Source organism: Drosophila biarmipes, chromosome 3R (assembly GCF_025231255.1).
Source record: "Drosophila biarmipes strain raj3 chromosome 3R, RU_DBia_V1.1, whole genome shotgun sequence".
NCBI lineage: Eukaryota > Metazoa > Arthropoda > Insecta > Diptera > Drosophilidae > Drosophila > Drosophila biarmipes.
The window spans coordinates 28968164-28995905 of NC_066616.1; the positions used below are offsets into that span (position 1 = coordinate 28968164).

At 42.4% G+C, this 27742-nt stretch overlaps 2 protein-coding genes across 4 annotated transcripts; one reads left to right on the forward strand and one right to left on the reverse strand.

The window, feature by feature from the left end:
• The first annotated feature begins 248 nt into the window (after window positions 1–248).
• On the forward strand, window positions 249–7931 carry LOC108025107 (octopamine receptor). 2 transcript variants are annotated; one of them, XM_044090916.2, is made up of 6 exons: window positions 249–325; window positions 1345–1802; window positions 2893–2995; window positions 3555–3680; window positions 6037–6214; window positions 7035–7931. In XM_044090916.2, the coding sequence occupies exons 2-6, from the start codon at window positions 1421–1423 to the stop codon at window positions 7929–7931; spliced, it is 1686 nt and encodes a 561-aa protein (XP_043946851.1). In that variant the 5' UTR covers window positions 249–325; window positions 1345–1420. The 2 variants fall into 2 exon arrangements, with proteins under 2 accessions (XP_043946851.1, XP_016950859.1); XM_017095370.3 differs by having other exon boundaries at window positions 291–325; window positions 1342–1802.
• A 6999-nt stretch (window positions 7932–14930) lies between these two features.
• Window positions 14931–26692, reverse strand: LOC108025500 (D(2) dopamine receptor). 2 transcript variants are annotated; one of them, XM_017096017.3, is made up of 6 exons: window positions 25943–26692; window positions 20580–21197; window positions 18387–18489; window positions 18182–18307; window positions 17260–17443; window positions 14931–15991 (listed from the first exon to the last, which is right to left on the reverse strand). In XM_017096017.3, the coding sequence occupies exons 2-6, from the start codon at window positions 21079–21081 to the stop codon at window positions 15020–15022; spliced, it is 1887 nt and encodes a 628-aa protein (XP_016951506.1). In that variant the 5' UTR covers window positions 21082–21197; window positions 25943–26692; the 3' UTR covers window positions 14931–15019. The 2 variants fall into 2 exon arrangements, with proteins under 2 accessions (XP_016951506.1, XP_050744851.1); XM_050888894.1 differs by lacking the exons at window positions 20580–21197; window positions 25943–26692 and adding an exon at window positions 18615–19050.
• Window positions 26693–27742: the final 1050 nt, after the last annotated feature.

Below are 27742 nucleotides of genomic sequence, written 5' to 3' on the forward strand. Positions count from 1 at the left end.
ACATGCAAGGGTACACGGAAAACAAAGTGAAGTTGACTGAAGATCACAGCAACAAACAGTGAAATGATAATTAAAACTAAAATCATAGTCTCACGGAAAAGACTTTAAGTTAAAGTAATAATATAAATATAAAGGAACCCTAATACACGTATGATTTCTAAAATAACTTTAAAATAGATACGGTTTAATACTTCAGAAGGGAGATTAATATACAAAAGTATGTTTTTATAAATTAAAAAAAAAAGTTAACAGACCACTAAAAATACAATTATTTGCGCTTGTGTAATATGTTTTTTTGCGCTATACCCGACCGCAAATCTAAAAGGTATTTTATGAGATGTCTATATTTAATAGGACAATTTTAATTAAGTGTTAATCCCAATGAATTAGCATGGGATTTTTAGATATATTTCTAAAATTAGTGGTATCGTAAAAAGAAGATTAATAGTTGGTTTGTTGAGTGGGTCAACGGAATAAATAATTCTTGTTTAGATTTGTGGGATTATGTTTTAAGAAATAGTTCCTTGGAAAAACTCGAGTATTTATATTAATACTTCTTGTTTGGGCCTTAAAAATGTGGTTCTTAAGAATAAATAGATATTGCTCAGATCAAAATAATATAAATAGACTAATATCTAATGTGATTGCCATTTTTCACTGTGCTGCGTCTGGGAAATACTCGAATTCGAGAGATGCAGTTTTGAGTACTGGCACTCGTACTCTCGGTGCCCGGAATGTGTGCTCAATCTATTTGTCTTACGGGTGTGGACGGGCAGACTTCAGATGGGGGAGATTGTAGACTGTAGTGTCATCCGATCGAAGGTCGCTCAAGCACCGCGATTCCGAATCCGATTCCCATTTGGATGCCGTTTCTTCGGCCGTAGGAATTCCTCTGGGTGAACATGTGCCTGATTTATTTATTGCCAGTCTTTCGAGCGATATAAACAGAGCACTGCGAAAACAGACGAATATAAGTTTTTCAGCCAGTCTGAAATTGAAATTGAATTGTAAATGGCAATATTAATTGGAAATCATTTAAATTTGTTCGCCGTTGTTTTGCTCGCTCTATGCATGTTTGGCGGCATAATTTATGGGCGCTAATTACTTTCGCCCCGTTGTATTTCGTGTGCTGTCCAAGGCCAATTACGCTTACTTATTGCAATTTATGTGGCCACAGTCCGGCCGTAATTGGAAATTGTGTAAGGTCGTCGCCGGCAGCTCCATTGTTTGTATGCAGCTCTGGTCGCCAGTCTGCTCTTGCTAGTTTTTCTAATGATTGGCTAGCCTAGCACAGTTTGATGAAGTGCATCTAACCCAGCCCTCCACCTTCTCTTGCCCCAGCAGAATCAATTTGTCGCATGTCGAATGCGGTGCGCATAGGGTCCACCCTAGAGACTAGAGCCTGACTTCATCGAAGACCATGCTGCTCTACTCCAAGTTCCTATCGACAGCTCTGACGGTGGCCAGCGCCAACAGCTCCTCCGATGGCCCTGTGCTGCTCATCCAAACCACATCCGCACCAGCTGCTGGAGAAGCCCTGACAGCCGGAGCCAAGGTGGCTGGTGGCGTGCCCTCGATGAACTCCTACCTGGTCAGCATGGCGTGGCCCAAATCGCTGGCCGTGGCCGTCTTCCTGGTCCTCATCCTGGTCACCGTGGTGGGCAACACACTCGTCATCCTCGCCGTGCTGACCACACGCCGCCTGCGCACCGTCACCAACTGCTTCGTGATGAACCTGGCCATCACCGATTGGCTCGTGGGCACCTGTGTGATGCCTCCCTCGGTGGTGCTCTACATAACAGGTGAGAACGGGGGGTGGTGGTGGTGGTGGAGTGGCCCTGCCCAGCGACTGCTGAAGATTTATGGCTCTGTGGGGGCATTACACTTCCAGGAGGAATCGAGGAGAGTGTTTACTATACGAACCTATCCGCTGTGCAAAGTTCCTATAGTAAACATTTGCCCAAATCGACGGGAGGCACATTTGGTCGATACCGATTCAATATAAAACCATAAAAAAATTATACAATTTCACTTTGCGAAAATATACAATTTTTTAGTTGCAAACATCTTAAGAGGGGAGCAAGTTTTTATCGGTTTTCATAGAAAGGCTTTGATAATTTTTTCTAAAAAAAGATATATTTCTCGGGAAAGATTTTTTTCTATTTACCAAATACATCTCGGAGACCCTTTCCATGGTGTTTTCCTTACAAAGTGTGGTTTTGAGGAAGTTATAAGTTGCATTAAATTTATTTAGTACAATTTCACACAGGGCCATAACATAAATTAAAGTGGGGAGAAGATAATGTGCTCACCAAAAGTTTTCCTTCCATTAATTGATTGTTTCGTGGGCTGTTAAAACCGGAAAGAGCATAAATCAAGTGAAAGCTCTTAAAAATACAAACTTCGGAAACAGTGTTGTCAGCGTCAAAGCCACACCTTTAGACACCCCGTATTTATTGGATAATTTTGTAAAAGTTTTTCATTGTTTTAATGAAGTTGTAAAGCAGTTCAGCCAAAATACTTTTTAAATTTCTGGGCTGACAGATTGGAAACCACATCGCTGTGTCTAAAAATATTAAATACTATCGATCAATCTCTTAATATTTTAAAAAGAAACTTTTTAAGCAAAACTTTTTTATCTCAAAGTTGATAAAAAACAACACAAGTATTTTGTGACAATTTTTAGATTGTTAAAACATGTAATAAAAGAAAAGGTTTTAACAAATCCATTTCTTAAATCCCACTGACAGTCAATCGACTTCGAACCCTAAGCTCCTCCATTAAAACTTTAGCCATCCAAAGAATATTTCAGGGTGATATAACTTAAACTTAAACTGCCAGTGTAACGCCTCCTTAATCCCGTCCAGCTGAACAAATGTTTATTCCCCGCAGGCACCTGGCGCTTCGGCTGGATACTGTGCGACATTTGGATCTCGCTGGACATCCTGCTCTGCACCGGCTCCATCCTCAGCCTGTGCGCCATCAGCCTGGACAGGTAAGAGTTGGCCAACTAATTTCTTAATTTGCCGTTGATGTCATAGCTATGGTCTGTGGTCCTGAGTCCTAAGTCCCGAGTCCATAGACAAAGGTGTAAAAACAGTGCAAAATAATTTATTTGTTGACGTTTTTATTGCTCCACGACCGTTGTCCTGGCCATTCCCGTTGCATACCCTTTGAGTGTCGGACGTTACAATGGCCAGGATTGGGTTGGGCCTTGGACTTCCATTTCCTCTTAGCCCTTTCTCCCCCGCCAGGCCACTGCTTTTGTTGGAAGTTTCAATTACATTTTAATGGCATTTCCAAGTTTTGTGTTGTGTCTCCGGCACACCGACTGGAGCTGATCCCCGGATCCGTGAAACTCATGCAGCTCCACCTACACCCAAGCCCAATGCGCTGTGTTTGCCTTTTGGCCCGGCCAGAAAGCCGCCTGCGGCTTTGCGAACAATATGTCCTGGCCTGGCTTTTGTTTTTACCCAGCATTTCTCCGGCCGTTTCTGTTGCGTTTATTGGCCCGGCTTTATTCGGTTTTTATTTTCTGCGTTTTTATTTCGCAGGTATCTTGCCGTCACACAACCCTTGACGTACTCCAAGAAGCGCCGCTCCAAGCGACTGGCCCTGCTCATGATACTCGTCGTGTGGATAACGGCCCTGTCAATCACGTGTCCACCCTACTTGGGCTGGTAAGTAGAGCTGCACGGCAACAAAATTACCCAAAGACTTGATCGATTGCCCATTCATTTGTTAAGAGAAGGCTTTTAATTTGAATTATGATACTAGATATGATTGAGAGTCGAGGAGCCCAGCTCCGAAGTTTCTAAAAGCTTAAAAAAATACTTCAAAAAATGATATACCATTCACAAATTACACAAAATAGTTGTATATTTATTTTTTTAATTCTTAAAAATTGGTTCTGTAACAATTACTTCAAAAAGGTTATACATTTTTGTATATTAAAAAAAAAAATTGTACTTATTAAAATGTACTAAAAAATATGTTTTTAAACTAACTTTAATAATGTGTATTATCATAATTTATTGTAAACAATAAATTTTTGTATGTTTAAAATTATTTAAAAATGAAATCCAATGCATGCAGATAGAATTTCAAATTAAAATTTAAGTTTGAAATATCTATTCTTTTCAAAAATATTATTTAAATGAATTAAAAAGTATGGTTTCACACTCAAAACTTTATTCCATTTAAGTTAAATTACCCTTACAATTCAATGCTGTTTCAAGTATTTACTATTGAAAACCCTAGATTTTTTATTGTGTACCCCCTTGCCAGTAGCCAAACTTTTTCCTTCCGGAGGCGTGAAAAATTTTTCGTGGCTTTATTTCATTCCATTTTTTTCGGTTTTGGGCTAATGGCTGTGTGGCCCAGTATAGATAATGTCTTGCAAAGGGGTCCCGAAATACATACGTTTATTTATATTTGTGCCTTTCGGCTGCGCCTAAAAAACATTACGTAATTGCTCGAGTTGTTGCTGTTGTGCCTGTGGTCTTGCAGCCATTACATTGAAGTTTTAATGAGTTGTTAATGACTTTGTTTGCTGCGGCGCATTTGCTTTGTTCTCACCTACACTCACGCACGGCGCAAGCCGCACACTTGGCTGTTGCATACTTCCAGGCGCCCAAATTAACCAGCACTCACTCGCACACAGTCGCAGCCAGTCACACACACGCACTGCCACACTCCCACACACACCGCAAAGTCAGCATGTCCTTAATGCCATTGGCCATGGCTTAGTGCCCCTCCGCCCGCCCCGCTCGCCGCCGAGAAACATGGCTTAAAGGGCACATTAGGACGGGCTGAGGCCGAATTACAGCCACAGCTGCAGGACATTGGAAAATTTTTGGAAATTTGTGCTGGGGGAAAATCGCAATTATAACGAGCAGCATCTGCTGCAATTTGCCATATTTCAGTTCTTTAAGCGGAATAGTTTAATAAAAAAATTGGCAAATGCAGTGGTAAAAGTATCTGATGGTTTGGCACAAAACTCTATGCAAAACCTCATTTATCTTCTAGTTGTTTTATTTAGTTGTTGGTTTTTTCCCCGGTGAAAAGCAAACCAAGTTTTGTTTGTTTATGAGCAAAAAGTTCCTTGTGCAAATAAACACTCGTTTAAATATTTCAATAAGTTGGGAAAGCTGTTCAAGCTTCAGTGTTTAAGCTAATAAGTAGTAGATATAATTTAAATGATTTAATTACTCGCAAGAGCTGCTTAAACTTCGAAGCCTAAACATATAACTTATTTGATTTTAATGTTTTAATAACTTTGAAATGTTGCTTAAACTTTGAATCAACTTTAATTACATTTAAATTGTTCAACAACTGCTAAACCTTCCAAGTTTAAAAAAATAAGTAGTTCCTACTAAGTTTATAAGTGGAAAACTTTCTAATAAACATTATTTTTGAATCAATTTTCCTATACCTTACCTGCACAATAAAGAATAGGTATTTGTATTTTTGTTATGATAATTTGCTATCTCAGCTCATATAATTATTGTGGCTCGATGCTCTAATGGTAACAGACATTTATGGTCGCAAACAGATAATTCATGGCCGCGACAATGGTATTACGACACCGGAAAATTCCATTGTGCGGTGACACTCTCCGTACTTGTCATTCAAAACCCCAAAAGTGCCCCACATTTCCTCCATAGTTAGTATACGTAACGGCGCCCGGACTTTACATCGTTAACTGGAAATCGCTTCTACGGCATATTGATTTACAGTCAGCTCCGATTTGTGTTGGCTGAATGACCATCACGCTGAGATGTTCATAAATAAAAGGCTTCCACGGAGGGACCTCGACTTTCGTTTTGGTTTTGGTTCTGGCTTAGGATTTGAATTCGAATTTCGCCCTGCTTAGCTCAGGCAGTTGTCGTTCCCCAAGTCCCAGTTCCCCGAACCGCAATCACAACCGCAAGACCAGGGTACATCCCACATCCCACATCCTTCATCCCACATCGCACATCGCACAGCCCGAAAACCACATGCAATTCGAACTGGAATTCAATTTGCCATTCACAGGTACGAGGCGGGCAGGCACCAGGCGGAGTTCGTGGACTGCCGCTACAACCAAAACAAGGGCTACGTGGTCTTCTCGGCCATGGGATCGTTCTTCATCCCCCTCACGGTGATGCTGTACGTCTACGTTAAGATTGGTTATGTCCTCACGTCACGGCGACAGCGCATTGTGCGCGATGCGGTAAGCTCTATTCCCACTACTGCCCTGCCATCCCTGGAAAAGACTCCCGAAATTTATCATGTCACACCATCTAACCAACTAACCAAGCACCTGACTAACCTGTCAAGCACTGGGGAAAAAGGAAAAGAGCAAAGTATACTCTGGCCGTGATTGCTTAACACTTCAAATGCAGATCTTCATTAAGCTGGAACTCTTTTCCGGGTATCCCCCATGAATTCCAAGTACTTATAGTAAAGAACTGCGGGGTGATATATTAAGCGGCAAGCTTTGATAACAGAAGACTTACTTATGGAAACAAGATAATAAATACGTTCTTGGATATAAGTGCCATACGAGTTGGGCTCTTATCTTTTCTTTTGTTTATAAAGACGTTGTTGTTCTGCGAACTTAAAGTTTTCCATTGTCTTCAAGACTTTTAAGCGGATTATTCTTTTATGATAAACTCTTAAGAACTTGGTTTTGCATAGTTAGCTAGAATTCGGCCACCACTTTGGAGTTTTATTATGGCAATGAAATTAAAAACTCACTAAACTAAAACTCTTTAGACGTGAACCCATCTTTTGTTTAATAATTCCAACCTATTCAACCGGCTCTTAACAGCCAAGTTGTAATTACAACCTAGTCTTCCTTCTGATTTCCCTAAAAGCCAAGTTAAAATTAAGCTCTCAAGACCAAAAAGAAAGTGGCAAAAAAGTAGGACAAGTAGTTACAGCAGTCCAATCCAATCTGGACTCTCTGTGTCCAGACATGCAATCTAAATTATTCCTGGCTTTTTTGTCAGTGCTTCGCTCACATTCCCCTCCATTGCTGTTTTCCCCAGAACTCGGAGCGCACGGCAGACTACGATGTGGATGGGGACAACTTCATCTCGGAGTCGGAGCACTATCACTGCACGCCAACCAAGTGGCTGCCGAACAGGAAGTCCCGCTGGCGGTTCAACTCCCTGCACGACCCACCACCACCAGGCAGCACAAATGCGTCCAAGGGACAGCAGTCCTCGTCCGTCAAGTGCTCCAAGTGCTCCTCCACTGGCACTGGAGTGGCTGGTGGTGGTGCTGGGACGCCAGTGGTGGACAAAACGCTGACGTTCAAGCACCAGCCCACCTTTTACGAGCTGGTCGAGGTGTCGCGTCTCTCCTCGCTCATCCACTGCTCGGCAATTAGCTGCAAGTACGGCGGACCCTGCATGCACTCCACGCCCTCGGGGATGCACTACGTCGGCACGGAGGCCTCCTTTTCGGACACCTGCCTGGGTGCCGCCTCCGCAGGCGCCGCCTCTGCCACCTCTGCGCTGGAGGTCGCCACCACCGAGAAGCTGGAGGCGGAGGTCAAACAGATGCCGCACCATCATCATCATGGCTCCCAGAACCATCATTCGCATCATCACAACCATCATCATCGCATGCCGATGCGAGTCTCGACCACGAAACGTGATAGCAAGACCGCCAAGACCCTGACAATTGTGATGGGCGGCCTAATTGCTTGCTGGCTGCCCTTCTTCGTCTATTATCTGCTGATTCCCTTCCTGCCGCGCCCCGCCGTCCTCGAGGACCTCATGTTCGGCTTCACCTGGATTGGCTGGGTCAACTGCGCCATCAACCCGTTCATCTACGCCTTCTACAATCCGGACTTTCGCACTGCCTTCTGGCGGCTCACCTGCCGGCCCATCTGCAAGCAGAAGCGTCCGCCCAACCACCTGGCCATGTTCCGTGGCTAGTTTGGGCCATCGCCTCCATCGGTAAGATCCGGTTTCCAGGCTACCGGGCTACCAGGTTACGGTTACGGAACACTTGAGAGTGTCATAGTCAGTGGGTCGCACAATCGAAGCTCCGCTTCCGGGGGGAAGTATCTCAGGCCATCTCAATCTCTCACTTCTTGGCTCATTACCCTCTCAGTTCTTACACCTCAAAAAATAGAATGAAAACAGCTTGGGGCCAATCAGGGGGTATCTACTTACAGGAGGCTTTCAATCTGACTTCTAAGGCCATATGACACTGACTTAAATCACCGTTAGCAACTGGATTGTTTTAAAAAGTCACAACATGACAAAAAGTGATGAATCAATATAATTTTATATAAAATGAAAACATAAACCTAAACGGAAAAAAAGTAGGCGCGTTATTTGATTTATTATGGCTTTATGACCTTTATCTAAATTTTTTTAACTACTATTTTTGGTTTAAAATCTCATGAATTTATGAAATGAATTAAAAGCAATACCCTTTACAGTAAAGAATAAAATCAAGTCATTTAGCCAAAAAATAAACCAGTGTCACGCGGCCTTAGGTATCTCAGAGTGTTTCTATTGAAAATCTATTTTCATTATCAACAAAAGTACTAGTATTGCTTATTAAAGCGATTTTTAAACTGAATCATAACTTTAAAGTTTTTAAAATTCGTATTAGTGCGTATAAAATACTATTTATGGTGTATATAAAAGTAATTCCTATTAAACCACATTTAAATATTTATTTAAAATAAAGTACAATTTTAATAATGAGTAGAAATAATAAAGAATGTGCATTCCTGTTTTAAAGACAATGCATCTTTTTGTCATAAGAAAGTATTCCGCTTGATGATACACAGAAAAGATAATGAAATATGATGTGAAATAGGGAATAACAAGTATGACTGCACATTTTATTTTAATAAAACAGGGGAGCACCAGCAAGAACATAGTTTAAAGGTTACTAGGTCAGTCCCTCCGAAAATGAAATCATTGTTTGAGCATAGTAAGCAAACTAAGTGACCTTTAAAGCCACCCTTGGCAACTACCTCACGAACTGAGCTTCTAGACTGGCATTCAAAGAGCAGATATCTAAGCTGTTTTCCACAAATAAAACCAAGATACTTTCCGTACATATTGATTCCGAGGAGATGGCCTTGTTAAGCCAGAAAGAAGCTGCCTTCTGAAGCCTCTTTTAAAGGCCACTCCAAGGGCGGTGTCTTAAAGACTCCGTGGACCTGGCCGGAAGTGGAGATTCTTTGCCAGACCAGATCCCCCAATCCCATAGATAGTATTTTCGAGTGTGTGCGTGAGCGTTGATTGTGCGAGGAACGAAACGAAACAAAAGACAAATTATAGTATTTGCGAGTCTTTGTTGCCTGACGGCAACTGTTGACCATCGGGATGAGCAGGATGATGACCATGGCGGTGGGGATAGGGCTGGGCATGGCATGGGGAGGGCGATGATGATGCTGATGGGATGTCCTCATCCTTATGCCTTTGTTGTGCGCGTCTAGTTTGTGTGCAGAGTGCGGAGAGTAGTTTCAGCTGCCAACGACATATCTGGCGAATCCTTTGTTGGCCAGGTCCGGTCAAGCCCGGCCTAACCCCGCAGGCACGGCACACAGTGTCCGGCCAACCCATTTAATGTTAAGCAATCGCACGGCACACAATCTCCGCACAGGCGAAAGTGAGAGTGAAACTGTAACTAAAACTAGGCCGGATTTGAAGCACTTGCACTCCAGCCTGCTGGGATTTTAAATGTCCTCGCTGGACCCCCTTCTGTGGACCACCCTTAGTCTCGTTAAGCATCGTAGCCCAACTAATTTGTATAGTTGTATTATACATATTTCATACTTGTAACCAGCTGCGTGTGTACTTTGTAAATGTTCACTTGAAATGGATCTCTGTTGAAGGACCTATGTGTTCTAGTAAATAAACTTTAAGTTCTACCCGAAGGCAGTTTTATTGAAGCTGGGGAAAATATGTGTGGAATGGGTAAGGAAAGGTGGCTTGCAGCCAGGTAATATGCCAAAAATATAAAATATGCTCACAACTCACAGCGGTGGTTTCGCCATTCAGCCATAAATTGTCACACGAAAGTTTTATGGACAATTTTCCGAACACGTCTTTTCGTTCAAAACGAAGGCAGTACGTGTGCTCTATGACACAGGGAAAGATTTGCCAAGTAAAAGCTTTGTGCACCTTAGGTTTTTTATATTTATTTCGAGTTGTTTGCACTAGAATGCTCAAGTTTTGTCTGCCGTTTAAGGATTTACCGACAAATATACAAAGAGCAAACATTATACATATAAGGTTTTTTATTTATGAGGAATTGTTAGGACTTACAAAGAAATAATAGTCTTCTTTATTTATGAGGAATTGTATTTGCTACAATATTTAATAAATATTTATTACTTAGTAAGGTTATTATTATTATTTTGTATTTTTAATTATTTATCTTTTTCTTTTTTTCCACTTGGAGACTTAGCAAGTTATTAAACTAACCTTAATATTAACTAGCCTTAACCTAGTGTTTCTTTTATTTACTTGCCATGATGTCTGGCGCAATCTTTAAATTTGCTCTGCAGTTTAGGGATTTACCAAATAATCTCCCAAAAGAAAATTAAAAAGCTGGGCTTCCGCTCCCATTTATATCCCTCTAGTGATAAGTATCTTTAAGTATTTCAATGTCTAAACTGCAGTCCGTGGACGGGTTGATAAAAGCATAGCCGGGCTCAAAGAGAAGTCTTAATTTATAGGACGTGCGGGGGCGGGTGGGATGGCGGGGGAGTGTCGCACATAGCGCACTTTCCAGCGCAGCCTTGACTTCATTTTTTTTGTGATTTATTATTGGAAGTGGTAACCCGGTGGCCGCCACTAAGTTGTTTACGGCCCAAAGGACGGAAGCAAAGGAAACGCTGAATCAGCCAGCCCCGGAATATGGCTTCGGAATACGGCTGTGACTGCGACTCCCGTGACTCCGGTTGCCAGCTGGGCCTGCGGTGGCGTTACATTAATTTAGCTGGAAATAAGGCGTGAAAAAAAATATATGCGGTCATCATAATTACATATAGCCAGTGCCAGGGCACCGCCCACACTCACAATGCGAGCCGCCCACACATGTGACTAATATAAAAGCATGACAGGATGGGCAGGAGCACCGCTCTGGGGCGGGAGCAGGGTTCCAAGGGGCCAGCCGCCCGCTCTCTAATGAATTGCAACACATTGCGCTGTCACATTTCACTTTCGAGTCGAGCTCAGCGGAAACGGCCTCCCTTAATGCCCCCTGTCAACGGCCTGAAAACTCGGGGCTCTGTACCTGCGTTCCGTAAATTTGGCTTTTTATAGCGAGTACTTGTGGAAAGAACAGGGTATCTTGTAATCCTGCGTATAAGGATAGATCGGAGAGGAAAGTGTTTGGGCTCCCCTTCAGCAGGTGGAAAAACATAATCAAGGGATATTAATATTAAAAAAAGAAATATGTTTAAAGCTTTGTGTACAAAAAATGTTATGAAGGATATATATATTTAAAAAAAAAATATTATGAAGTTTTAATTAAATTGTTATAAAATTTGATATAAATTATATATAAATACATGTACATGCAAATAATCCATCAAATTAAAATTTAAAAGTTTGTTTTTTATATTTAAGGATATTCCAAAAATTCCTTAGGATGAGCCTTATATGTACCGGTAATTTCCCTAATTAACTGGGTTATTTCTATACTCTGAACAATTTTAGTGAATTTCTCAATAAATAATATAGTTTTAGTTGAGTTAAATTTTATTTATAGGTAATACCTATTTCCAGATTAAAAGATCTAAAAAAAATATTACATAAAATATTACTCAAAATTTGTAAAAAGGACTTCGTTATTTTTAATGATATTCCTTGAAATGGGCCTTATATCAACCAATATTCCCCTGATCAAATGGTATATTGCAGTCGAACCACTCACCATCACCACTTTTTCTGGCTTCGCTGGGAGTCCTTACCTTTCTGACGCTTTGTTGGCTGATATCGCATAATGTGTTAAATTAAATGGCCGCGGTTTCGGGGGAGGGCAGAAAAAGCAGGGTGGTCAGGTGGATCTGGGCTCTGGGAAGAGTTGGATGCCATCAGCCAGGATGTCATCCTATTTTCAGCCGCCTGCTGACAGGGTGCTTACGTTAATGCTGTTTGCTGGCCCAAGATTTTCGGTTATGTCATCGCAGCATTTGTGCGTTATGAACGGCAAAAACTGGGAGGCCACCGAACAACAAGAGGAGCAAGAATATACATCGATATTTTGGAGCATTTAACAAGTGCTCGGGACAGGCAAAAGTTTGCAACCTCTCATGACAAATGCGCCGCAAATGTTTTTCGAATGAACTTTGGTTTTACTTCGGCTTCTTTTGTTTGCGTCGCCGTTGCCAAGTTGCTTTTTGCGGGCCAATGAGTCTGCTCAAGTGCCGCCCACTCTGCATTTCAGTTGGATGAGTTTTCGGGGAACTTGCTTGCCTGCTCAGCCGATCAATTAATGTTATCCAAGTCGGGCTCGGGCTCAATTAGAGTCTTAAAACTCCATTTAGCAGGGGCTCTTCCTCCTCCCCCGGGGAGGGCTGTGGGCTTGAGCTGGAGTTTCGGTTTGCGATTGGGATGTGGCAGTAGCTACAATGAAATATTCATGACGTTTTGGCGGGGTTGGCGCTCCGTATTTATGGTTATTTTCCGCACAAAACACAACTTTGCTCTCTAACCGTGCAGCTTGGTGTACTTTCCTTCCTTTTTTCAGGGGTTTTCCATCGAATTCGTCGACTGACTGGCTCCTGGTTAAATATAAATACACACAAGCAGTGCTCACACATAGTGTATGTAAGGGGATGGGGGAGTACCGAGCGGAACAGCATATATCTGCAGTTGCGAATTCAATTTTGAGACTGATCAATAATTCACGCCACCCCTCACTAACCATTGTTTCAGGGATCCGCTCTAGTCCCTTTGCCAGCCGGCGCCTTAAAGTGCCGAGTGCTTAAATAACAAGCCAGCCCAACCCAAACAAAACAATCTCTTACTCTTTGGGGAACTTTTGTCTTTTTGCAAATTGTCTATTTATTGGTTTCGGTTCCAAAAAATTCTGTTCGTACACACAACTATTAATATATATGCAGATTATGCGGATTATGTATATGATATCAGCCGGAATGGCAGAGACATGATATGGGGGCTGTGCGATGATGAGCTCCATCCGCCGTGTTGGCTTTTTTTGCTCGACGGCTACGTCGTCATCGGAAGCCCTCGCACCCGGAGCATCTGTTTGACTTGTTAGGCCTGACATGTGAGAGCTAAAATTCAGAAATTCAGAAGGATTGAGGATACTGTCGCAGGGGCCGGGGATGCGAATCCCTCACAGTACTCGCTGATGAGCACCTGACTTAAGCCCCATGTGGCAGCATTGATTGCCGTGACTTCACTTCGCACGGCCGCCGGCGGCGGATGGAGTTTACAAAGTGTAGATTGCTTGGTACAACACGAAGTTTAGTCCTACTTTCTGGGTTGGCTAAGCTGTTGATGGCCCGAATAAATTATGGCTTAAATTATGTCTAGAATAAACGGCATTATAACCCATTCGCACATTCGCTTACAGACACACACTCTGATTTACTTTTGATTAAGACTAAAGGAAAACTCTTGAAGTTCCAGCCGACTCCAACAACTATAAACTAAATCACAGTAACTGTTTTTAACTGGCATTCCGATAAAGCTGATTAAAGCTAATTCTCCACCTGATCCACCTAAAATATTCCACTGATTTCAGTTTCCGTTCATGTAAATCAATCGGTTCGTATCTCCCTGCATATGGCCTATGGTTTATGGCAGCCAGATATCATGTATGAGTGCCCTAAATTAGAGTGAGATAGGACCTACTTGCATCGTAAATGGCCAAAGGGAATGCGGAACTCGCTCGCACGGGGTCGGTCGGGGTCACCACCGAAAAGGTAACCACCCCACAAGCGCGCGGCTGAATTTTGGAGCACGAGCAATGTGCGCCATTTCGGTGAGCCGTATAAACAACTTTTCTCATCCATCTAAACTGTCTGTGCCATTGGCCAACGCGGGCTGTCTTGGCGCCCCAGCAAAAGGCCAACATCCAAGGCAAATGTTGCCGTTTCACAGGCGCCGCCCGCTGAGCGGAAAAGTCGCGCGGAAATTACTAAATCGATACGTGCTGCCGCGTATCAGATTTTCCGCGTTTTCCGCATGCAAAAATACCCGCAAACCGCGGCCTGCAGTTGCATATATGTGGGTTAAGGTCTCCTTATACGGGTTAACTTCCTTTAGCCGAACTTCTCAAAGCTAATTTTGTGTTTTGCAGGAAGTAAAGTAGCTATAACTCTGTATATGAAGATTTTTTGCTACCCCTTTTAATGGAAATATATTAGATCTTTGGTTAAGCAAGAATGAGAATATTGGTATTAATTCCTTGAAATGGAATAATTATAATAAAATAAGAAATGGGTACTGTAATAGTAACCAAAAAATAACTAACTCAAGGATAAAAATAAAAGTCTTTTTTGAACTTAAAAAAAATCCCAGCCTTCACTACTTTTAAGTCTTTAGGAAATGTGTATCAAATAATTATTATGAATATATTAAAAAAGGAATACCAATATTTTCTAAACTAAGGAAATAAAATGTTTTTTTAATTTTTTCTTAATCCCTAACTCTTTTAAAGGTACCTATCAAAATCTTGGCTTTACTTTTCCTCCAAAAGTTCGACTTGGGATGTTGTGACATTTCTGAAAGGTCAACTGAAACCAGTGGAATAATTTCTGGTGGGCGACGGTCGACTCTTAAGTGGCAAAATGATCCAGAATCGGAAGCAAACCCTGACGATGAAATAAATTAGAGGAGAAACTAGAGAACAATTACACATGGTCTGGCGCTGCAATTAGGGACCACACCTTATGACGTCGCCTACAGCTAATGAATAAGTTAATAATATGTTATGCGAGGGCAATTTGTTCAGGGCTTGTGTTGAGAGGGTTGTTTTCTGATGGGTGATGGGTGATGGGATGTGGGATAAGGCTGCCCTATCGCCTGATGGACATGGTGTTCGTGGGGAACTGCGGCTTCTGGCCGGCGCTGAAGAACCGCTTGCAGGTGAGGCGCCAGAAGGCCGCCCGGAAGTCGACGCTGTAGAAGGCGTAGATGAAGGGATTGATGGCGCTGTTGAACCACCCCAGCCAGGTGAGGGCCTTGGCCAGCATTTGGCTGGCCTGGTGCTCGGCCAGGAACGGGGTGATCAGGTAGTTGACGAAGAAGGGCAGCCAGCAGGCGATGAAGCCGCCCACCACAATGCTCAGCGTCTGGGTGGTCTTGTTCTCCTTCTTCAGCGAGGTAATCCGATTGGACAGCGATTTATTGGCACTGGTGGTCTGCTGCCCACCGCCGCTGGTCGATGTGGTGGTCACGCTCGCCTGGTGATGGTAATGAGGATGATGATGGTGATGGCTCCTCAGTCGCTCCTTCTCCCTGTCCCTCTCCCGCTCCCCGTGCGAATGCCGAAAGCTGTGCGGTCGCGGTGGCTGGCTGAGGGAGTGGGTTTGGATCTGACCACCCGGCGGCTGGGATTGCCACTGGGCGTCCAGGAGACTGCTGCCCGGCCCCATGCCACTGGTCATTGTGGTAATGGTCGTCGAGGCGGTGGAAGTGCGCTTCAGCGAGTGAGGTCGTGTGAGCTCGTAGCAGCCATTCTTGGGGCAGCCCAAGGAGGAGGCTCCTCCTCCTCCCCCGCCGCCGGCGGAGGAGGGCAGGGCCAGCAGGGATTGACAGTGGGCGGCGTTGGCTGAGCCTGTGGTGCCACCAGTGGTTATGGTTCCTCCCGCTGCTCCTCCTGCGCAATTGTCGCTGTCGCTGAGCATCATGTCGTGCAGCTCCTTGGCTATCGTCTGGTTGGAGAAGGTCCTCGAGGTGGCCTGCCTCTGGCGCTGGCCCACCGAGCTGTGCTGCTCCTGCTCCGACAGCTCGTTCTCCACGTCCGCCGCCGTGTAGCGCTTGAATTTCTAGACACGCAAAGTGCACAAGGCGGTTAAGTCAATGTGGATGATAAATAACTAAAGTGAAGTCAATGGGCGGTAAAAGCGGTGAAGGCGGCGAAAGCGGCCAAAGATGAAAGTGTGCAAGCGGATGTCACGCGAGCCAAAGCCGAGGCTTTGAACACTCTTGCAGTCATCATCTATTAAAGAAAAATCCCCTTTAAGGCTTAATATATAACCACACACAGCAGTGTTCCTTAAACTGCATGATGTGTTAATCTCTTGAAATTTAAAACAGCATTTTAGACTGGATTTAATGGCAAACGTTGCTTAGCTTTAGCCCGTTGGAAATGAATTTTAAGCCTATTTTAGAATGCACACCTGGCGTATGTAGTACAGGTGCAATAAACAGACATATCTACTTGCAAATTTCGAAATGTTTAATGCTGTTTAGTGAAGAATTTGAAGGGTTCTAGGGGATGGACCTGACGATTACCCTGGTTTTTAGCTAAGTTAAATATATAAAATAAAATATTTCTGAAAGCTTTTCAATACTCTTGTTATTATACTTTTTTTTTGGCACTAACTACATCTTACAATACATAAAAAGGTATATATGTTTTTAAAGTAAATAATATTTAAGGCCCTGTGAAACTGTGAAAAAATGAAGTAGGAGAGGTCCAGACCCTTTTAGAAAGTTTCTCGTAGGCTGGCATTTCTGGAAGTTATACTGCTGTTTTCTGTGTATTATATCATCTTGTAACTAAGCCCTTAAACTGGTACTTAACTCTTGGGGGCTGGAATCCCCTCTTAATGAAAGGGCAGTTGAAAACTCATTATATGAGCTACAAGGCCTGCCAAAGTTGGAGTGAAAAACTTGTGTTATAGCGGGCACTGAACCGGACGAACGGAATTCGGGCACACACTGCACATAATGCCAGGGTATGGTATTTAAATCTGTGTAAGCTCCTGGCGTTTGGGAATTATGGAGCGAACGTGCCGTGCAGTTTGTGCCGTACGTGGAGTGGCCTCTAAGCCGGAGTGGGTTGGGGCCTGGAATAGAGATGACTTTTGGGGGGGCTGGACAGGAGCAGTGGAGCACTGGAGCAGCAGTTGTTGTTTCGCAGCTGGAGCTGCATCTGCAGTGGTTTCCGTACACCCCATTTCGTATTCCGTATTCGGTATTTGTGCACTTTGTTGGCTTTGGGGGCGTGGGAATGTTTGCAGCATGGGTTTTGGGTGTGGGTGTGGGTTTGGGTTTGGCGATGTTGTTTCTAGATGGCTGCCGAGCTTACCTTGTTGTGAACACTTATGTCGGTCATATTGTCGTGCCTGGATGCAATGACACAGGAAATTCTTGCATACACATAAATCATCACCGCCATGGGTATGAAGAAGGAGCCCATGGCCGAGAAGATGACGTAGCCCTCGTTTTGGTTGTACCGGCACTCCCGCAGGTCCCTTCGTCCTGGCTCGTACCTGGAAAGGGGGAAATGGAGGTGAGCAGGATACACTTAATGGGCCGAGGAGACTTCGCCAGCGTCTGGTAATGCAGGAAGTTCTCAATTATTTCCCCCGCAGGCGGGGTCACAGGTCGCAAGGGTAGACAATTGCCACCTAATTATATTCAGTCAGTCCGCCCGGAGGCCTGAACTTTATTTTAATTAATTTACATGCACCCAGCAAAATTTGTGTAGCCCTGGAGCGACTGAAAAATGCCATTAAATATTGTACAGAACTTGTGTTTGTCCTAGAAATTAGGTTTAAGGTCATAGGGAAGTCATACATATTTTTGTTTTTATGGATTAATTTCCTGTGCTTCAGTAAACTTAGAAAATAATTATGAAGAACTGTTATCATTACTGGAAGAAGACATTTCCAAAAATGATTTTCCTTATATTTTATTCCTTTATAATTTTAAATACCATTTTATTTTGTTTGTAATATAAAAAGTAGCTGGGGTGAGGTAACCAGATTGGGTTTGGGTTTAAATATATTACATAAAAAAAGAATTAGGTATAAATAAACATTGATTTTAAGAATAAGCTGTAACTAGGGTATTATTTATCTTTTTTAAAGAAGTCAAAGCCTAATATTTTGCTTAAATACAGATTATTTTACTAAATCCCTTTGAAATTGGGGCTATCTTGCCTTTACACCTTTTTGCTTTTATGAAAATGGGCACATAAAATATTCAAATTCTCCAGGTGAACTTACCATCCCAGGATGGGCGGACAGGTGATGGCCAGGGCCAGCAGCCAGACAATTAGGATCATGATTAGGGCCAATCGTTTCGAGCGCCGTTTACGGGAGTACGTGAGCGGCCTGGTCACGGCCAAATATCTGTCGGATGGATGGGAATGCAAAGATTTACAATTCGGGGAATTAGATACATATAGAATATATATATAAGTCCTCTCACCTGTCCACGCTGATGGCGCACAGGCTGAGAATCGAGGCCGTGCAGAGGAGCACGTCGAGGGAGATCCAAATGTCGCAGAGCACCCAGCCCAGTTGCCACGAGCCTGCAATCAAGAATCCAAATTAAAAACTTTCGCCAGCCGGAGCGAGCGGAGGGCAACTTAAAATTCCGGTCCAAAGTCAATTTGATTAGCAGCGTTTTGTGCTCGGCTCTCGCCAAATGCCTCACCTAAGGCCAATTAAAGCGGCCAGCTCGGCCAGCACTTTTGGCCATGTTTTTGGGTTCCGTGCACATAGTACCCGTTAGTGGTTTGCTCCAGGACCACCAAGTCGCACTCCCCTTTGGCAGCTCAACTCTTTGTGGCCACTTTGAGCCGGTTCCTCCTGTCAAGCGATTAATTTTTAAATCAACTACCCCGCATTGGTCTCCGAGGTCTCCAAATGAAAAGTTGTTTTTCCAAAAAGCCAAGGAACAAGGAGCAAGTAACAAGGAGCCAGCTCATTAGAAGGAGATTGCCCTTGGGCCAGCACACATTGCAGTTTTGGTTCCGAGAAAATTGGAAGTTAAGTGCGAAAATTGGAAAATTTGGTAATTGCCAAAATAAACTGCACAGTAAGGAGGATTTGTATTTTAATTAAATTTAATTCGACGTTTTGCTCCAAGGTTGTGCTGTCAGATCCAAGGACTTTAGTATCCAGTGACTGTTTTAGCCCAGACTAACTTTAATTTGCTTAAATAAAGTAAATAAGTCCTCACTTTTAGTGCCTATCCCAACATTAAGTTTACTTAAGCTTTAATAGTAAACTATTAATCCTGGCCCTGGGTATATTACGACCTAACTTTATAATGAATGCCGAGCCACAAAAAAAATATAAAAGAATGTTGGGCTCAGTAAATTGTTTACCTTGAGGCAACCTAAGGGCATGAGTAATTATGACCGAGAGTCGAAAGGAATTTGCACATAGAAAAACTTTTGGCAAAAGTCAGAAAAAGATTGTCAAATGCAAAGGAAGCTGCTTTATCATAAATCTAAAATGATTCAATCAATTACAGTGTTTTTTAAAATTCAACCTCTGAATTTAGCAACAAAGGGAAACTATCTTCCAAGTGAATACATATTTCATTCCGTTTTCGGATTGTCAGTGGTGCGGGTGATTATGACAAACTTTCGACATGCCGTTTGCCTTTAAAGAATTCCACAAAGTTTTGGGCTCGGGAATGTTCCCTTTTTCAGCTTTTTGCCTATTTTTTGCCAAGGAAATTGCACGCCAGCAGAGGCAGAAAAAAATGAAAGAAATTCTTTCGGTTCAAAGAATACAAATCCATAAGGCGAGAGAGATACATACTCGCATATTCCACCTAGCAGCATTTACATAAATATGCGGGGCGTGTGCCCCGCCCCCATTCCTGGCACTCCTCCGCCAGTTCCTGTTCGTGTTCCTAGTTGGGTTCGTGCTACTTTGTTAGGATACACTGAGGACACTGGCTTATAGAACTTAGGATTGAAAAATCTGTGCAAAAACTCCCACCTAAGTCTTTTTGCTGAAAAGAAATGGCGACTTTTGAATATTTTCTAAACCAAATTGTTGTTCCCCGAAATTGCAAAATAATCTACATCTAATATAATCTTAATTAAATATTCCTACGTAAAGATAGTAGATTTTCTAAAATTTGTATGCTAGAATCTTTTTTAAATGAAAATAATTTTTATTTTATATTATATTTTATCTTTTTGAAAAATATTCCGCTACTCAGAAATAAAGGTGTTCATCTGAACATTGCTTTATACAATATCAAAAGAATTCTACACAGATCTATAACACCTTTCGAAATAGTTATACTACATTTTTTCAATCAATTTACAATCTTCATTTTCGTAAAGTCTTAAAAAGATTTAAAAATTTTTTTTTTAATTTGAATAAAATAATAACCTACCTATTACTTTTAAACCAAAAATATTTTCTGTGAGGAAGCTGGATATCATTTCTCTAAGTGCACGCTGGGCGTAAAGCTTTTGTTAGCAATTTTTTGAGGGATTTACCGGAATGGCATCTTCATCTTGTAATCACGCGAAAAGCCCGGCCAGCGGCGCCGCCCTTCGCGGAAGGACTTAGCCCCTGCACCCATCCCCATCCCCTCCAGATCCTCACCCAAAGTGCCTTAATGGCCCGGCCACACAAGTGCAGAACTCACCTATGAGATGGACGGCGACGGCGGGGGGCATCACGAAGATGCCCACGAGGAGGTCGGCCACCGCCAGGCTCATCACAAAGCAGTTGGTGATGGTGCGGAGGCGTCGCGTGGTCAGGATGGCCAGTATGACCAGCGTGTTGCCGATGACGGTGACCACAATGAAGGTGGCGAAGACGGCTATCAGGATGATGCCCTGCCAGGACAGGACCAGATCGTAGAAGTGGGCCCACTCGGCGGCCGCCGCCGACTCGTTGTAGTAATTAAATGTGGTCACTGGGGCCGTGGGTCCCGGCTCGGTGAGAGCCACTGCATCCAGCCCACCGCCAGCGGTTCCATTGGGGAACGCACTTCCCGTCCCATTGGCCGCGTCCGCATCGTAAACGATGGATATGTTTTCCGGCAGACCCGATCCCTGGCCCAATCCCCGCAGGGAGGAGGCCGCCACATACATGAGCGAGGGGTAGGGGGCGCTTGAATTATTCAGCTGCAAGTTGACAGCCATGGATCGGCCGTTCGAGTTCGCTATCGAGTGGGTCTATCTCCGGCCTAAGTCCTGCCATATCCCTCCATATCCCTGCAGCAGGAACTGGGCATTTTATTGAATGCTGCTCCGTTTAGCTGGAATAAAAAAGGGGTTTAGTCAATGGCTTTTCCTTTACAATCCCCATAAAAACGGAGAGTCAAAGGAAGGGAAAACCCCCATTTATACCACGCATATCTTGCATACATATTATTCTTGTTTTAATTTCACACGCATTATCTGATTTTTTCTCCTCTTCTCAATTTCCGACTTTAAATTGATTTCTCTGCATTGAAATAAAATTTCGCTTGGCATCGCCATCGTGGAAATTGTCAATTTCATTTATTTGCAATTAATCTGCTGAATCTCGAGCTCGAGCTGCATTGCAATTTACTCGCCTTTGTGATTGAAGTGAAAGGCAGTCAAAGGGTTAGTTAAGTTCTTAAGAAAGGCTTTCTTTTATCTGGCACACAGATAAGTTTTTTGACGTGCTGAATAAATATGTACGCAATTTAGTCACAGTCTTAACAATAGGTTTTGTAAGCTATTAATCAAATTGAATTTATCTAAAAGTATTTATTTGCTTTGGAATAAACAAAGGGCTCTGAAGTAAATTGTTTGAATTTAATGTTCAAATATTTATAGTTATTTTGTTATGGAAAAAGTATATTCAAGTGAATATTCTTCATCACAATGCACATCTATACTTGAAATTCTAAAAGTTCGAATAATATTTTTATAAATACCACAAGTGCCATATGTTGTATACAATGTAAATATAATTGCAGCGTGTGCCTAGTTATATAACAATTTATTAATAATAAATTTAGCATTTTATGGGGTATATTTGAGGAATGTCATTAATTAAATAAATACATTTCCACACAAAATAAGTAAATTTATAACGTTTTTGAAGATGGTTTTATATTCAAGATGCCAAAAATCTGAATATAATATTTTAATAAATTTATTTGGATTTATTTTAAAGGTGGATGAATCCACTTCTGTGTCTGAAACCCTCAACTTTGGTCGAATATTGCACTACAGTGTGTATTTTTTGAACGATTATTTACAGTTCGTATCCGCTGAGAAGTATCTCTGGGATGCCCGTACCATTTCCGAAAACGATAGTCACTCGTCCGCCGTATTGGTCTTTTCATCACCGAAACTTTTCCACCATTTGCGAGTCACTATTTCCACAGCTCTGCGACCCTCCACGTGCACTCGGCCGATAAGATTGATACTCGACGAGCGCTCTATTAGATTTCCGCTCAAATTATGTACGGCTTTAGGTGTAGCTGTTGCTATTGCTATTGCTGTGGCTATATTGCTTTGTATATTCCGGCGGAATATGCCGGAATACTGAAGGAATACTGCCGGAATGAACGTCGCCCGCCGCGGATGACTGTTGACTGAGTGCGAAAGTGCAGACCGAACGGCAAGGGCTGGCAGTTCGACACTTCTTGCCACTTCTGTTGACAATAATTTGGCATTAAGCATTATTTATTTAGCGCCCGATAGTGTGTGTTTGTGCTGATTGCGACGACTCCTTGTGAGCAAATGCCGGAGCAGTGCCTCGGTGTGGGTGCGATAACCAAATTAAAACTGATATCGCCATAGACTAGGTGGCGGTGGAAGGCGCGAAAACGAAGTCGAGCCATACACAGATGTGGTTTTCGGAATGGCAACTGCTTTGCGGATCTCAATGGAACTCGGTAGAGGAATCGAAATCAAGCCGCAGGCCAGCGCATTTCCCGCAAAAAGGGAATAATTCAGCTAAACAATTTGCATATTCAAATCTCTGTGTGGGATGGTACACAATATTAGCTTAAGACTTCGGCTCGACGGAAATACAGGAAAAAGGCTGCAAGTACCCCAAGAAGTGCGGGTGGTAAAATAATGAATTCCATGTAACCAGGGGAACATTTTAAACTAAGTTTTAATTAATGTATGCTTGGATACCCTCCCCCAAATTATGAATCGTTTACCAAACACTTAAATTAGAGTTTAATATTCTGGCAACGAAGTAGGGGGTTGCTTTTCCACTTTTAAAGCCAGATTTTGGGCGGGGACTCAGAAAATGGTGATATAGTTACTTTTTAGTAACAGAAAACCCAGATTTTTTAGAGGAAAAAATGGCTCATTTTATTTTAAAATGTCAAGGATAACTAAAAATAGTTTCAAAAAATATATAATATATTTTTGGGACCTTTCTTCTCAAGGTTTTTAAGACTGTAGTTTTTGACTAAATTCTTATACAATTTTTGCTCTAAAAATGCACTGTTTTGGCTGTCGTGATTCTAAAAAAGTTCAGAATAAGGAATGTCATACCTTGTCGAATTCGTTGTCTGACATTTGTCTAACATTTAAACCTGAAAAATTTTGATTTTTAAAATTTTTTGCATAAAATTATGTTCTATCGCCTGGCAAAAAAATGTGAAAATTGGTCAAAATTCTGGAAGTGATGAGGATTGATAGCATTGGTTATAAGCTGCTCGAAACAGTCGGACTTTTTGGTGTATGCCTTAATTTGGCTGAACTACGATTTAAAAACCGCAAACCGTTCGTTACATTTAATAAAAGGGTATCCACAAATTCGGTTATCCATCTTTCAACCCTTTTCTGAGGCTTTGAACGCTGACGCGGAATGGCCATAAAAGAGCTTATCGCTCACATGATAGCAATCTGGATCGGGGGCGAGGTGCCTGGAGGGAGACTTTTACTTTTTTATGCTGTGGCCTATGTGTAAATGTTTACCCGGCCCAGTGACGTACTCAAAGGTGAAACTGATTAATTAGATACGACGCAGAGCCCACGGCTGTCTGTCAGGGCCAAGGTATCGATCGGCTCCGAATGCAGTGTGTCATCCCCCAAAAGATAAGGTTCTCCTTCTTCGGCCATAATTTAGGTCTATCGATATCTGTAGGGTTCCAATCTCGAGTATGCAATTAGAACGGTTGGAAATCAAGTGTATTTCGAGGGGGCTTTGGGTCTGAAAATAGATTTATGAACTCATTGGCCAAGAAGTGACTGGAATTCCGGGCAGAAACTAAAAACGATCAGGGAGCTGGAAGCTTCTTTGGCGGCAAACCCATCGGCAATTGACCGCGATAAACATTGGCGTTTTTATGAGCACTTTGATTGATAATCTAATTCGTAATTCAATTGCCAAGTTCGCACGAGCAGAGCCACCTAATCTGGGCTCCATTTCCCATTGCCATTGCCAATGCCATTTCCAATTCCATTTCCATGACAATGGCAGCAATCAGCTGGAGCTTTACCCTTTTTGTGGGGGTAATAAACAATTTCTATTTCTTCAAAGTTTGCAAATTGAGTTGCCAAAATCCAATTACTTAGCTGGCAAGACCGTAACTTATGAATTTCTAATTGATACCAAGACCGAGCTCATCCTTTAAAAGATCGTGGCACAAGTTTCCGCTGCTTCTTGGCTCATCAATCAGTCGGGCACTCGTCTCCGGCATTAGATAAATCTGTATCATTGATGTTGGTGTCCGTGGAAGATTTATTTCACACTAAAATTTTAAGCCAGCGGCCAATAAACAATGGAACTGAGGGCTCTCTGTATACAGCAGCGATGCCAACTTTCCGTCTTTAAAAAATTGAGATATATCTTTGAGGAAAATTTAAATGAAGAGAATTAATTGTTAAACAAGAACATATATTGTTTTGGTTTTCAGGATATATTTTCTAATCTTAGAGGAAGTAAGATAGCACAAATGAGCATAAAAGTTCATAAAATATATTCTGTTTCTCAAAGTCTTAAAAAATTGACTACTTTTATGGCTGGTGTTGCCTGCAGATAAGGAAATTCGACTGTAGTTGTAAAAATAAATTTGCAAATGTATTCAAGTCGTACATTTTTTTTGCTTCTCTTAACATGCAAATTGGAATTTATTCATCAGTTATTTAAAACAAGTTTTCTCATTTTTAATAAGTACTTACATTTAATAGAATTCGCCGACCTTGGCCAATAAAAAAAGGACAGAGCTGACCGAAAAGTCAAAAATTTGCCAGCGCTTGTATACATATTTACCCCATTAAGCCGCTTTATTGCCGCCCCATCATGGCCAATTTTTTAGAGATTCTCCAGCACTTGGCAGCTGGCGGCCTTCACCTTATTTAGCTTTAATTGACCAAGCACCATTTCATTCGCGTTATTAAGAGATATTATTCGGAAACGCCAGAAGGGCACTTCAAGTGTGACAATTGCAAGGCCAGCTGAAATGAAATGACTTTGGCAAGAAAGAGCTCTCCGACTTTTTGCGGAATGTTTGGAATGTGATTTCCAACTTTTTTGCTACTAGTAGGAGGGGAAAAATGGAGGAAAAAAAATGCTGAGTTCCGTCAAAATTCATTCGACCGCCCACGCCCAGCTTCCCACTTCCGCAGAACATTTGTTGCAATTTGCGGCCAGCGTGGCGTATGTGTAATGTTTGTGTAATGTGCATGTGGAATAATATTTCATTTGCATTCGGCAAATAAACGATGGGTGGTTAAGAGGGTGCCTCCTTTCTGCTCCTGGCCAAAAGGACTCCCACCCGCTGACGTCAAAACACCCAGCCAGCCAATAGAAGCCACTATTTATCGAGACCGTCGGACACTTATTTGCGCTCTTTATTTGGCAGTGCCATCGAGGTGTTTTGCGTGAAAGCATTTATCCATTACCCGGCTGCTTGGTGCTCCTCTGATCTATGCAAATGTCACCGGGGAAGCCCCTCCCTGCCCACCGGAAAGGGTTCCGAGTTCCGAGCTCTGCGCTCTGGGCCCTGCAGCGAGGTCCTTCAGCTGGTGGAGAAGGGTCCTCACCGCTCTGTTTACTTACTTAATGCAATCGCTTTCCTGCACAGTCCTCCTCCGCTTTCATATCAAAACATTCCGCATTGTTTTATTGACACAAAGCTGTTATTATTTTTATTGCCCAGGTGGGTATTTTCTTTTTTTTTTATGACTCTTGTCTGAGGAGCCCCGAGTCCTATTTAATTGGATACTTTACAAGTGCACTACAAATGCAGCTGAAGGAGAGGCGGCCACTCGTTCACTTTCATTGTATTGTTTGATATTTTATTTCGTTTTTTACTCGTTTTTCGCTTATTATTATTATAATTTGTGGATATTTTTAACTGCGCGACAAACACTTTGTGCACGTTATCGGTCAGGTAAGCCGGCGGCTGATCAATTCGCTTTCGTTTACGGCTTCCGATTCGGTTGATTGAAGACCCATGCGGTGTTTGTGGGGCTCCTGCGAACCGATAGACAACCGCCTCGGTTGAGCGCTTGAGGAAAACTGAAAACGAAAAGCTGAAAGCGGAAAAACTGAAAAGCTGACAACGACGAGCGCAGAGTCGCCCGAAGTCGCAGTCGTCCGTAGTGTCTGTCACCGGGGGTTTTGCGTTTTTTTCCAGCCAACTCTACTGTGTGGGTGTGTGGATCCCAAGTTGGCGGCAAAATAATCCTGTGCAGCATTTAAACAATTGTGCAAACACACTTCAGAAATTTGAATATTCAAATCCACCTGGCAGTTAATTCCAGGAACAATGTTTAATTAAGCCGCCTCTAACTCCGCTCAGATAAGATATTTCGGTCCAGCGCAGGCCAGACGAGATACTTTTTACGACGAATTTCCAAATGAAAACATAAACTATTTCGCGGGTACTCAGGAAATCTAAATTAAGACTTTTATGGTAGCCTTATGGACATAGACATAGATATAGCGAAGCGTGCACAGGCGGCTGTGCGGCCCGGCTCTATCTATATGTGTGTTATATCAAATACTATAGCCATACGTACGTATTTCGGTCTGTGGGGCCTTTGTTTGTACATTTTATAACTTGCAGATGCGTCTCCACACGGATTTCGCAAACGCTCTTACTACACACTCATAATGAGTAGTGTCAACAGCTGCTGCCAGAGGTTGAATTCGCTGGGATTCGATTGCGATCCACCAGGATTTCGTGGTTCAAGGTGAATGCGTTCCACCCACAGTGGCGGCAAGAGGCCAAATCGGGTAGAATGCCCGATATGGAAGGTAAACAAAGGCATGCGCTCTGGGCCAAAATAATGGCAATGGCACGCGGGCTGAAGAAGGAGGAGGGATCCGCGGGCCAAGGGGTGAGTGGAACCAGCTGAAGTGAAACAAGCTGAATGAACGCACTTCTACGCGCTTTTTAGCGCCAACCGAAGATTTAAAATCTTGTTAAGATCTGTGCTCTACGAATACTATTCCTTTGTTCTATTATTTTTAGTTAGGGAAGCCCTCAATGAGCTCCACATTCAGAGACCCATTAATGTTGAAAAATTACTCATACGACATGTATGCCCGGAATTACTTCCTTTGACAAAGTTGTTACTTAAGGCAATTTTAATATTATTCAAGAAATGTGTTTATTTTTTAGGTGCTACACAATTAATGATTGTTAAAGAGCTGGAAACATGTTAAGCATTTAAGAAGTATTATAACAAAGAACGAAATTACTCATACGACACATTGGTCTAGTCATCATTTGATCTCAAAAATAATTCAAAAATAATATAATTATTATAAAAATTATATAAAAGATTTTTTTAACTATAAAAAAGTGTACAAAATTTAATAAAAATCCCCAAGAAATAATCGTAAGTTAAA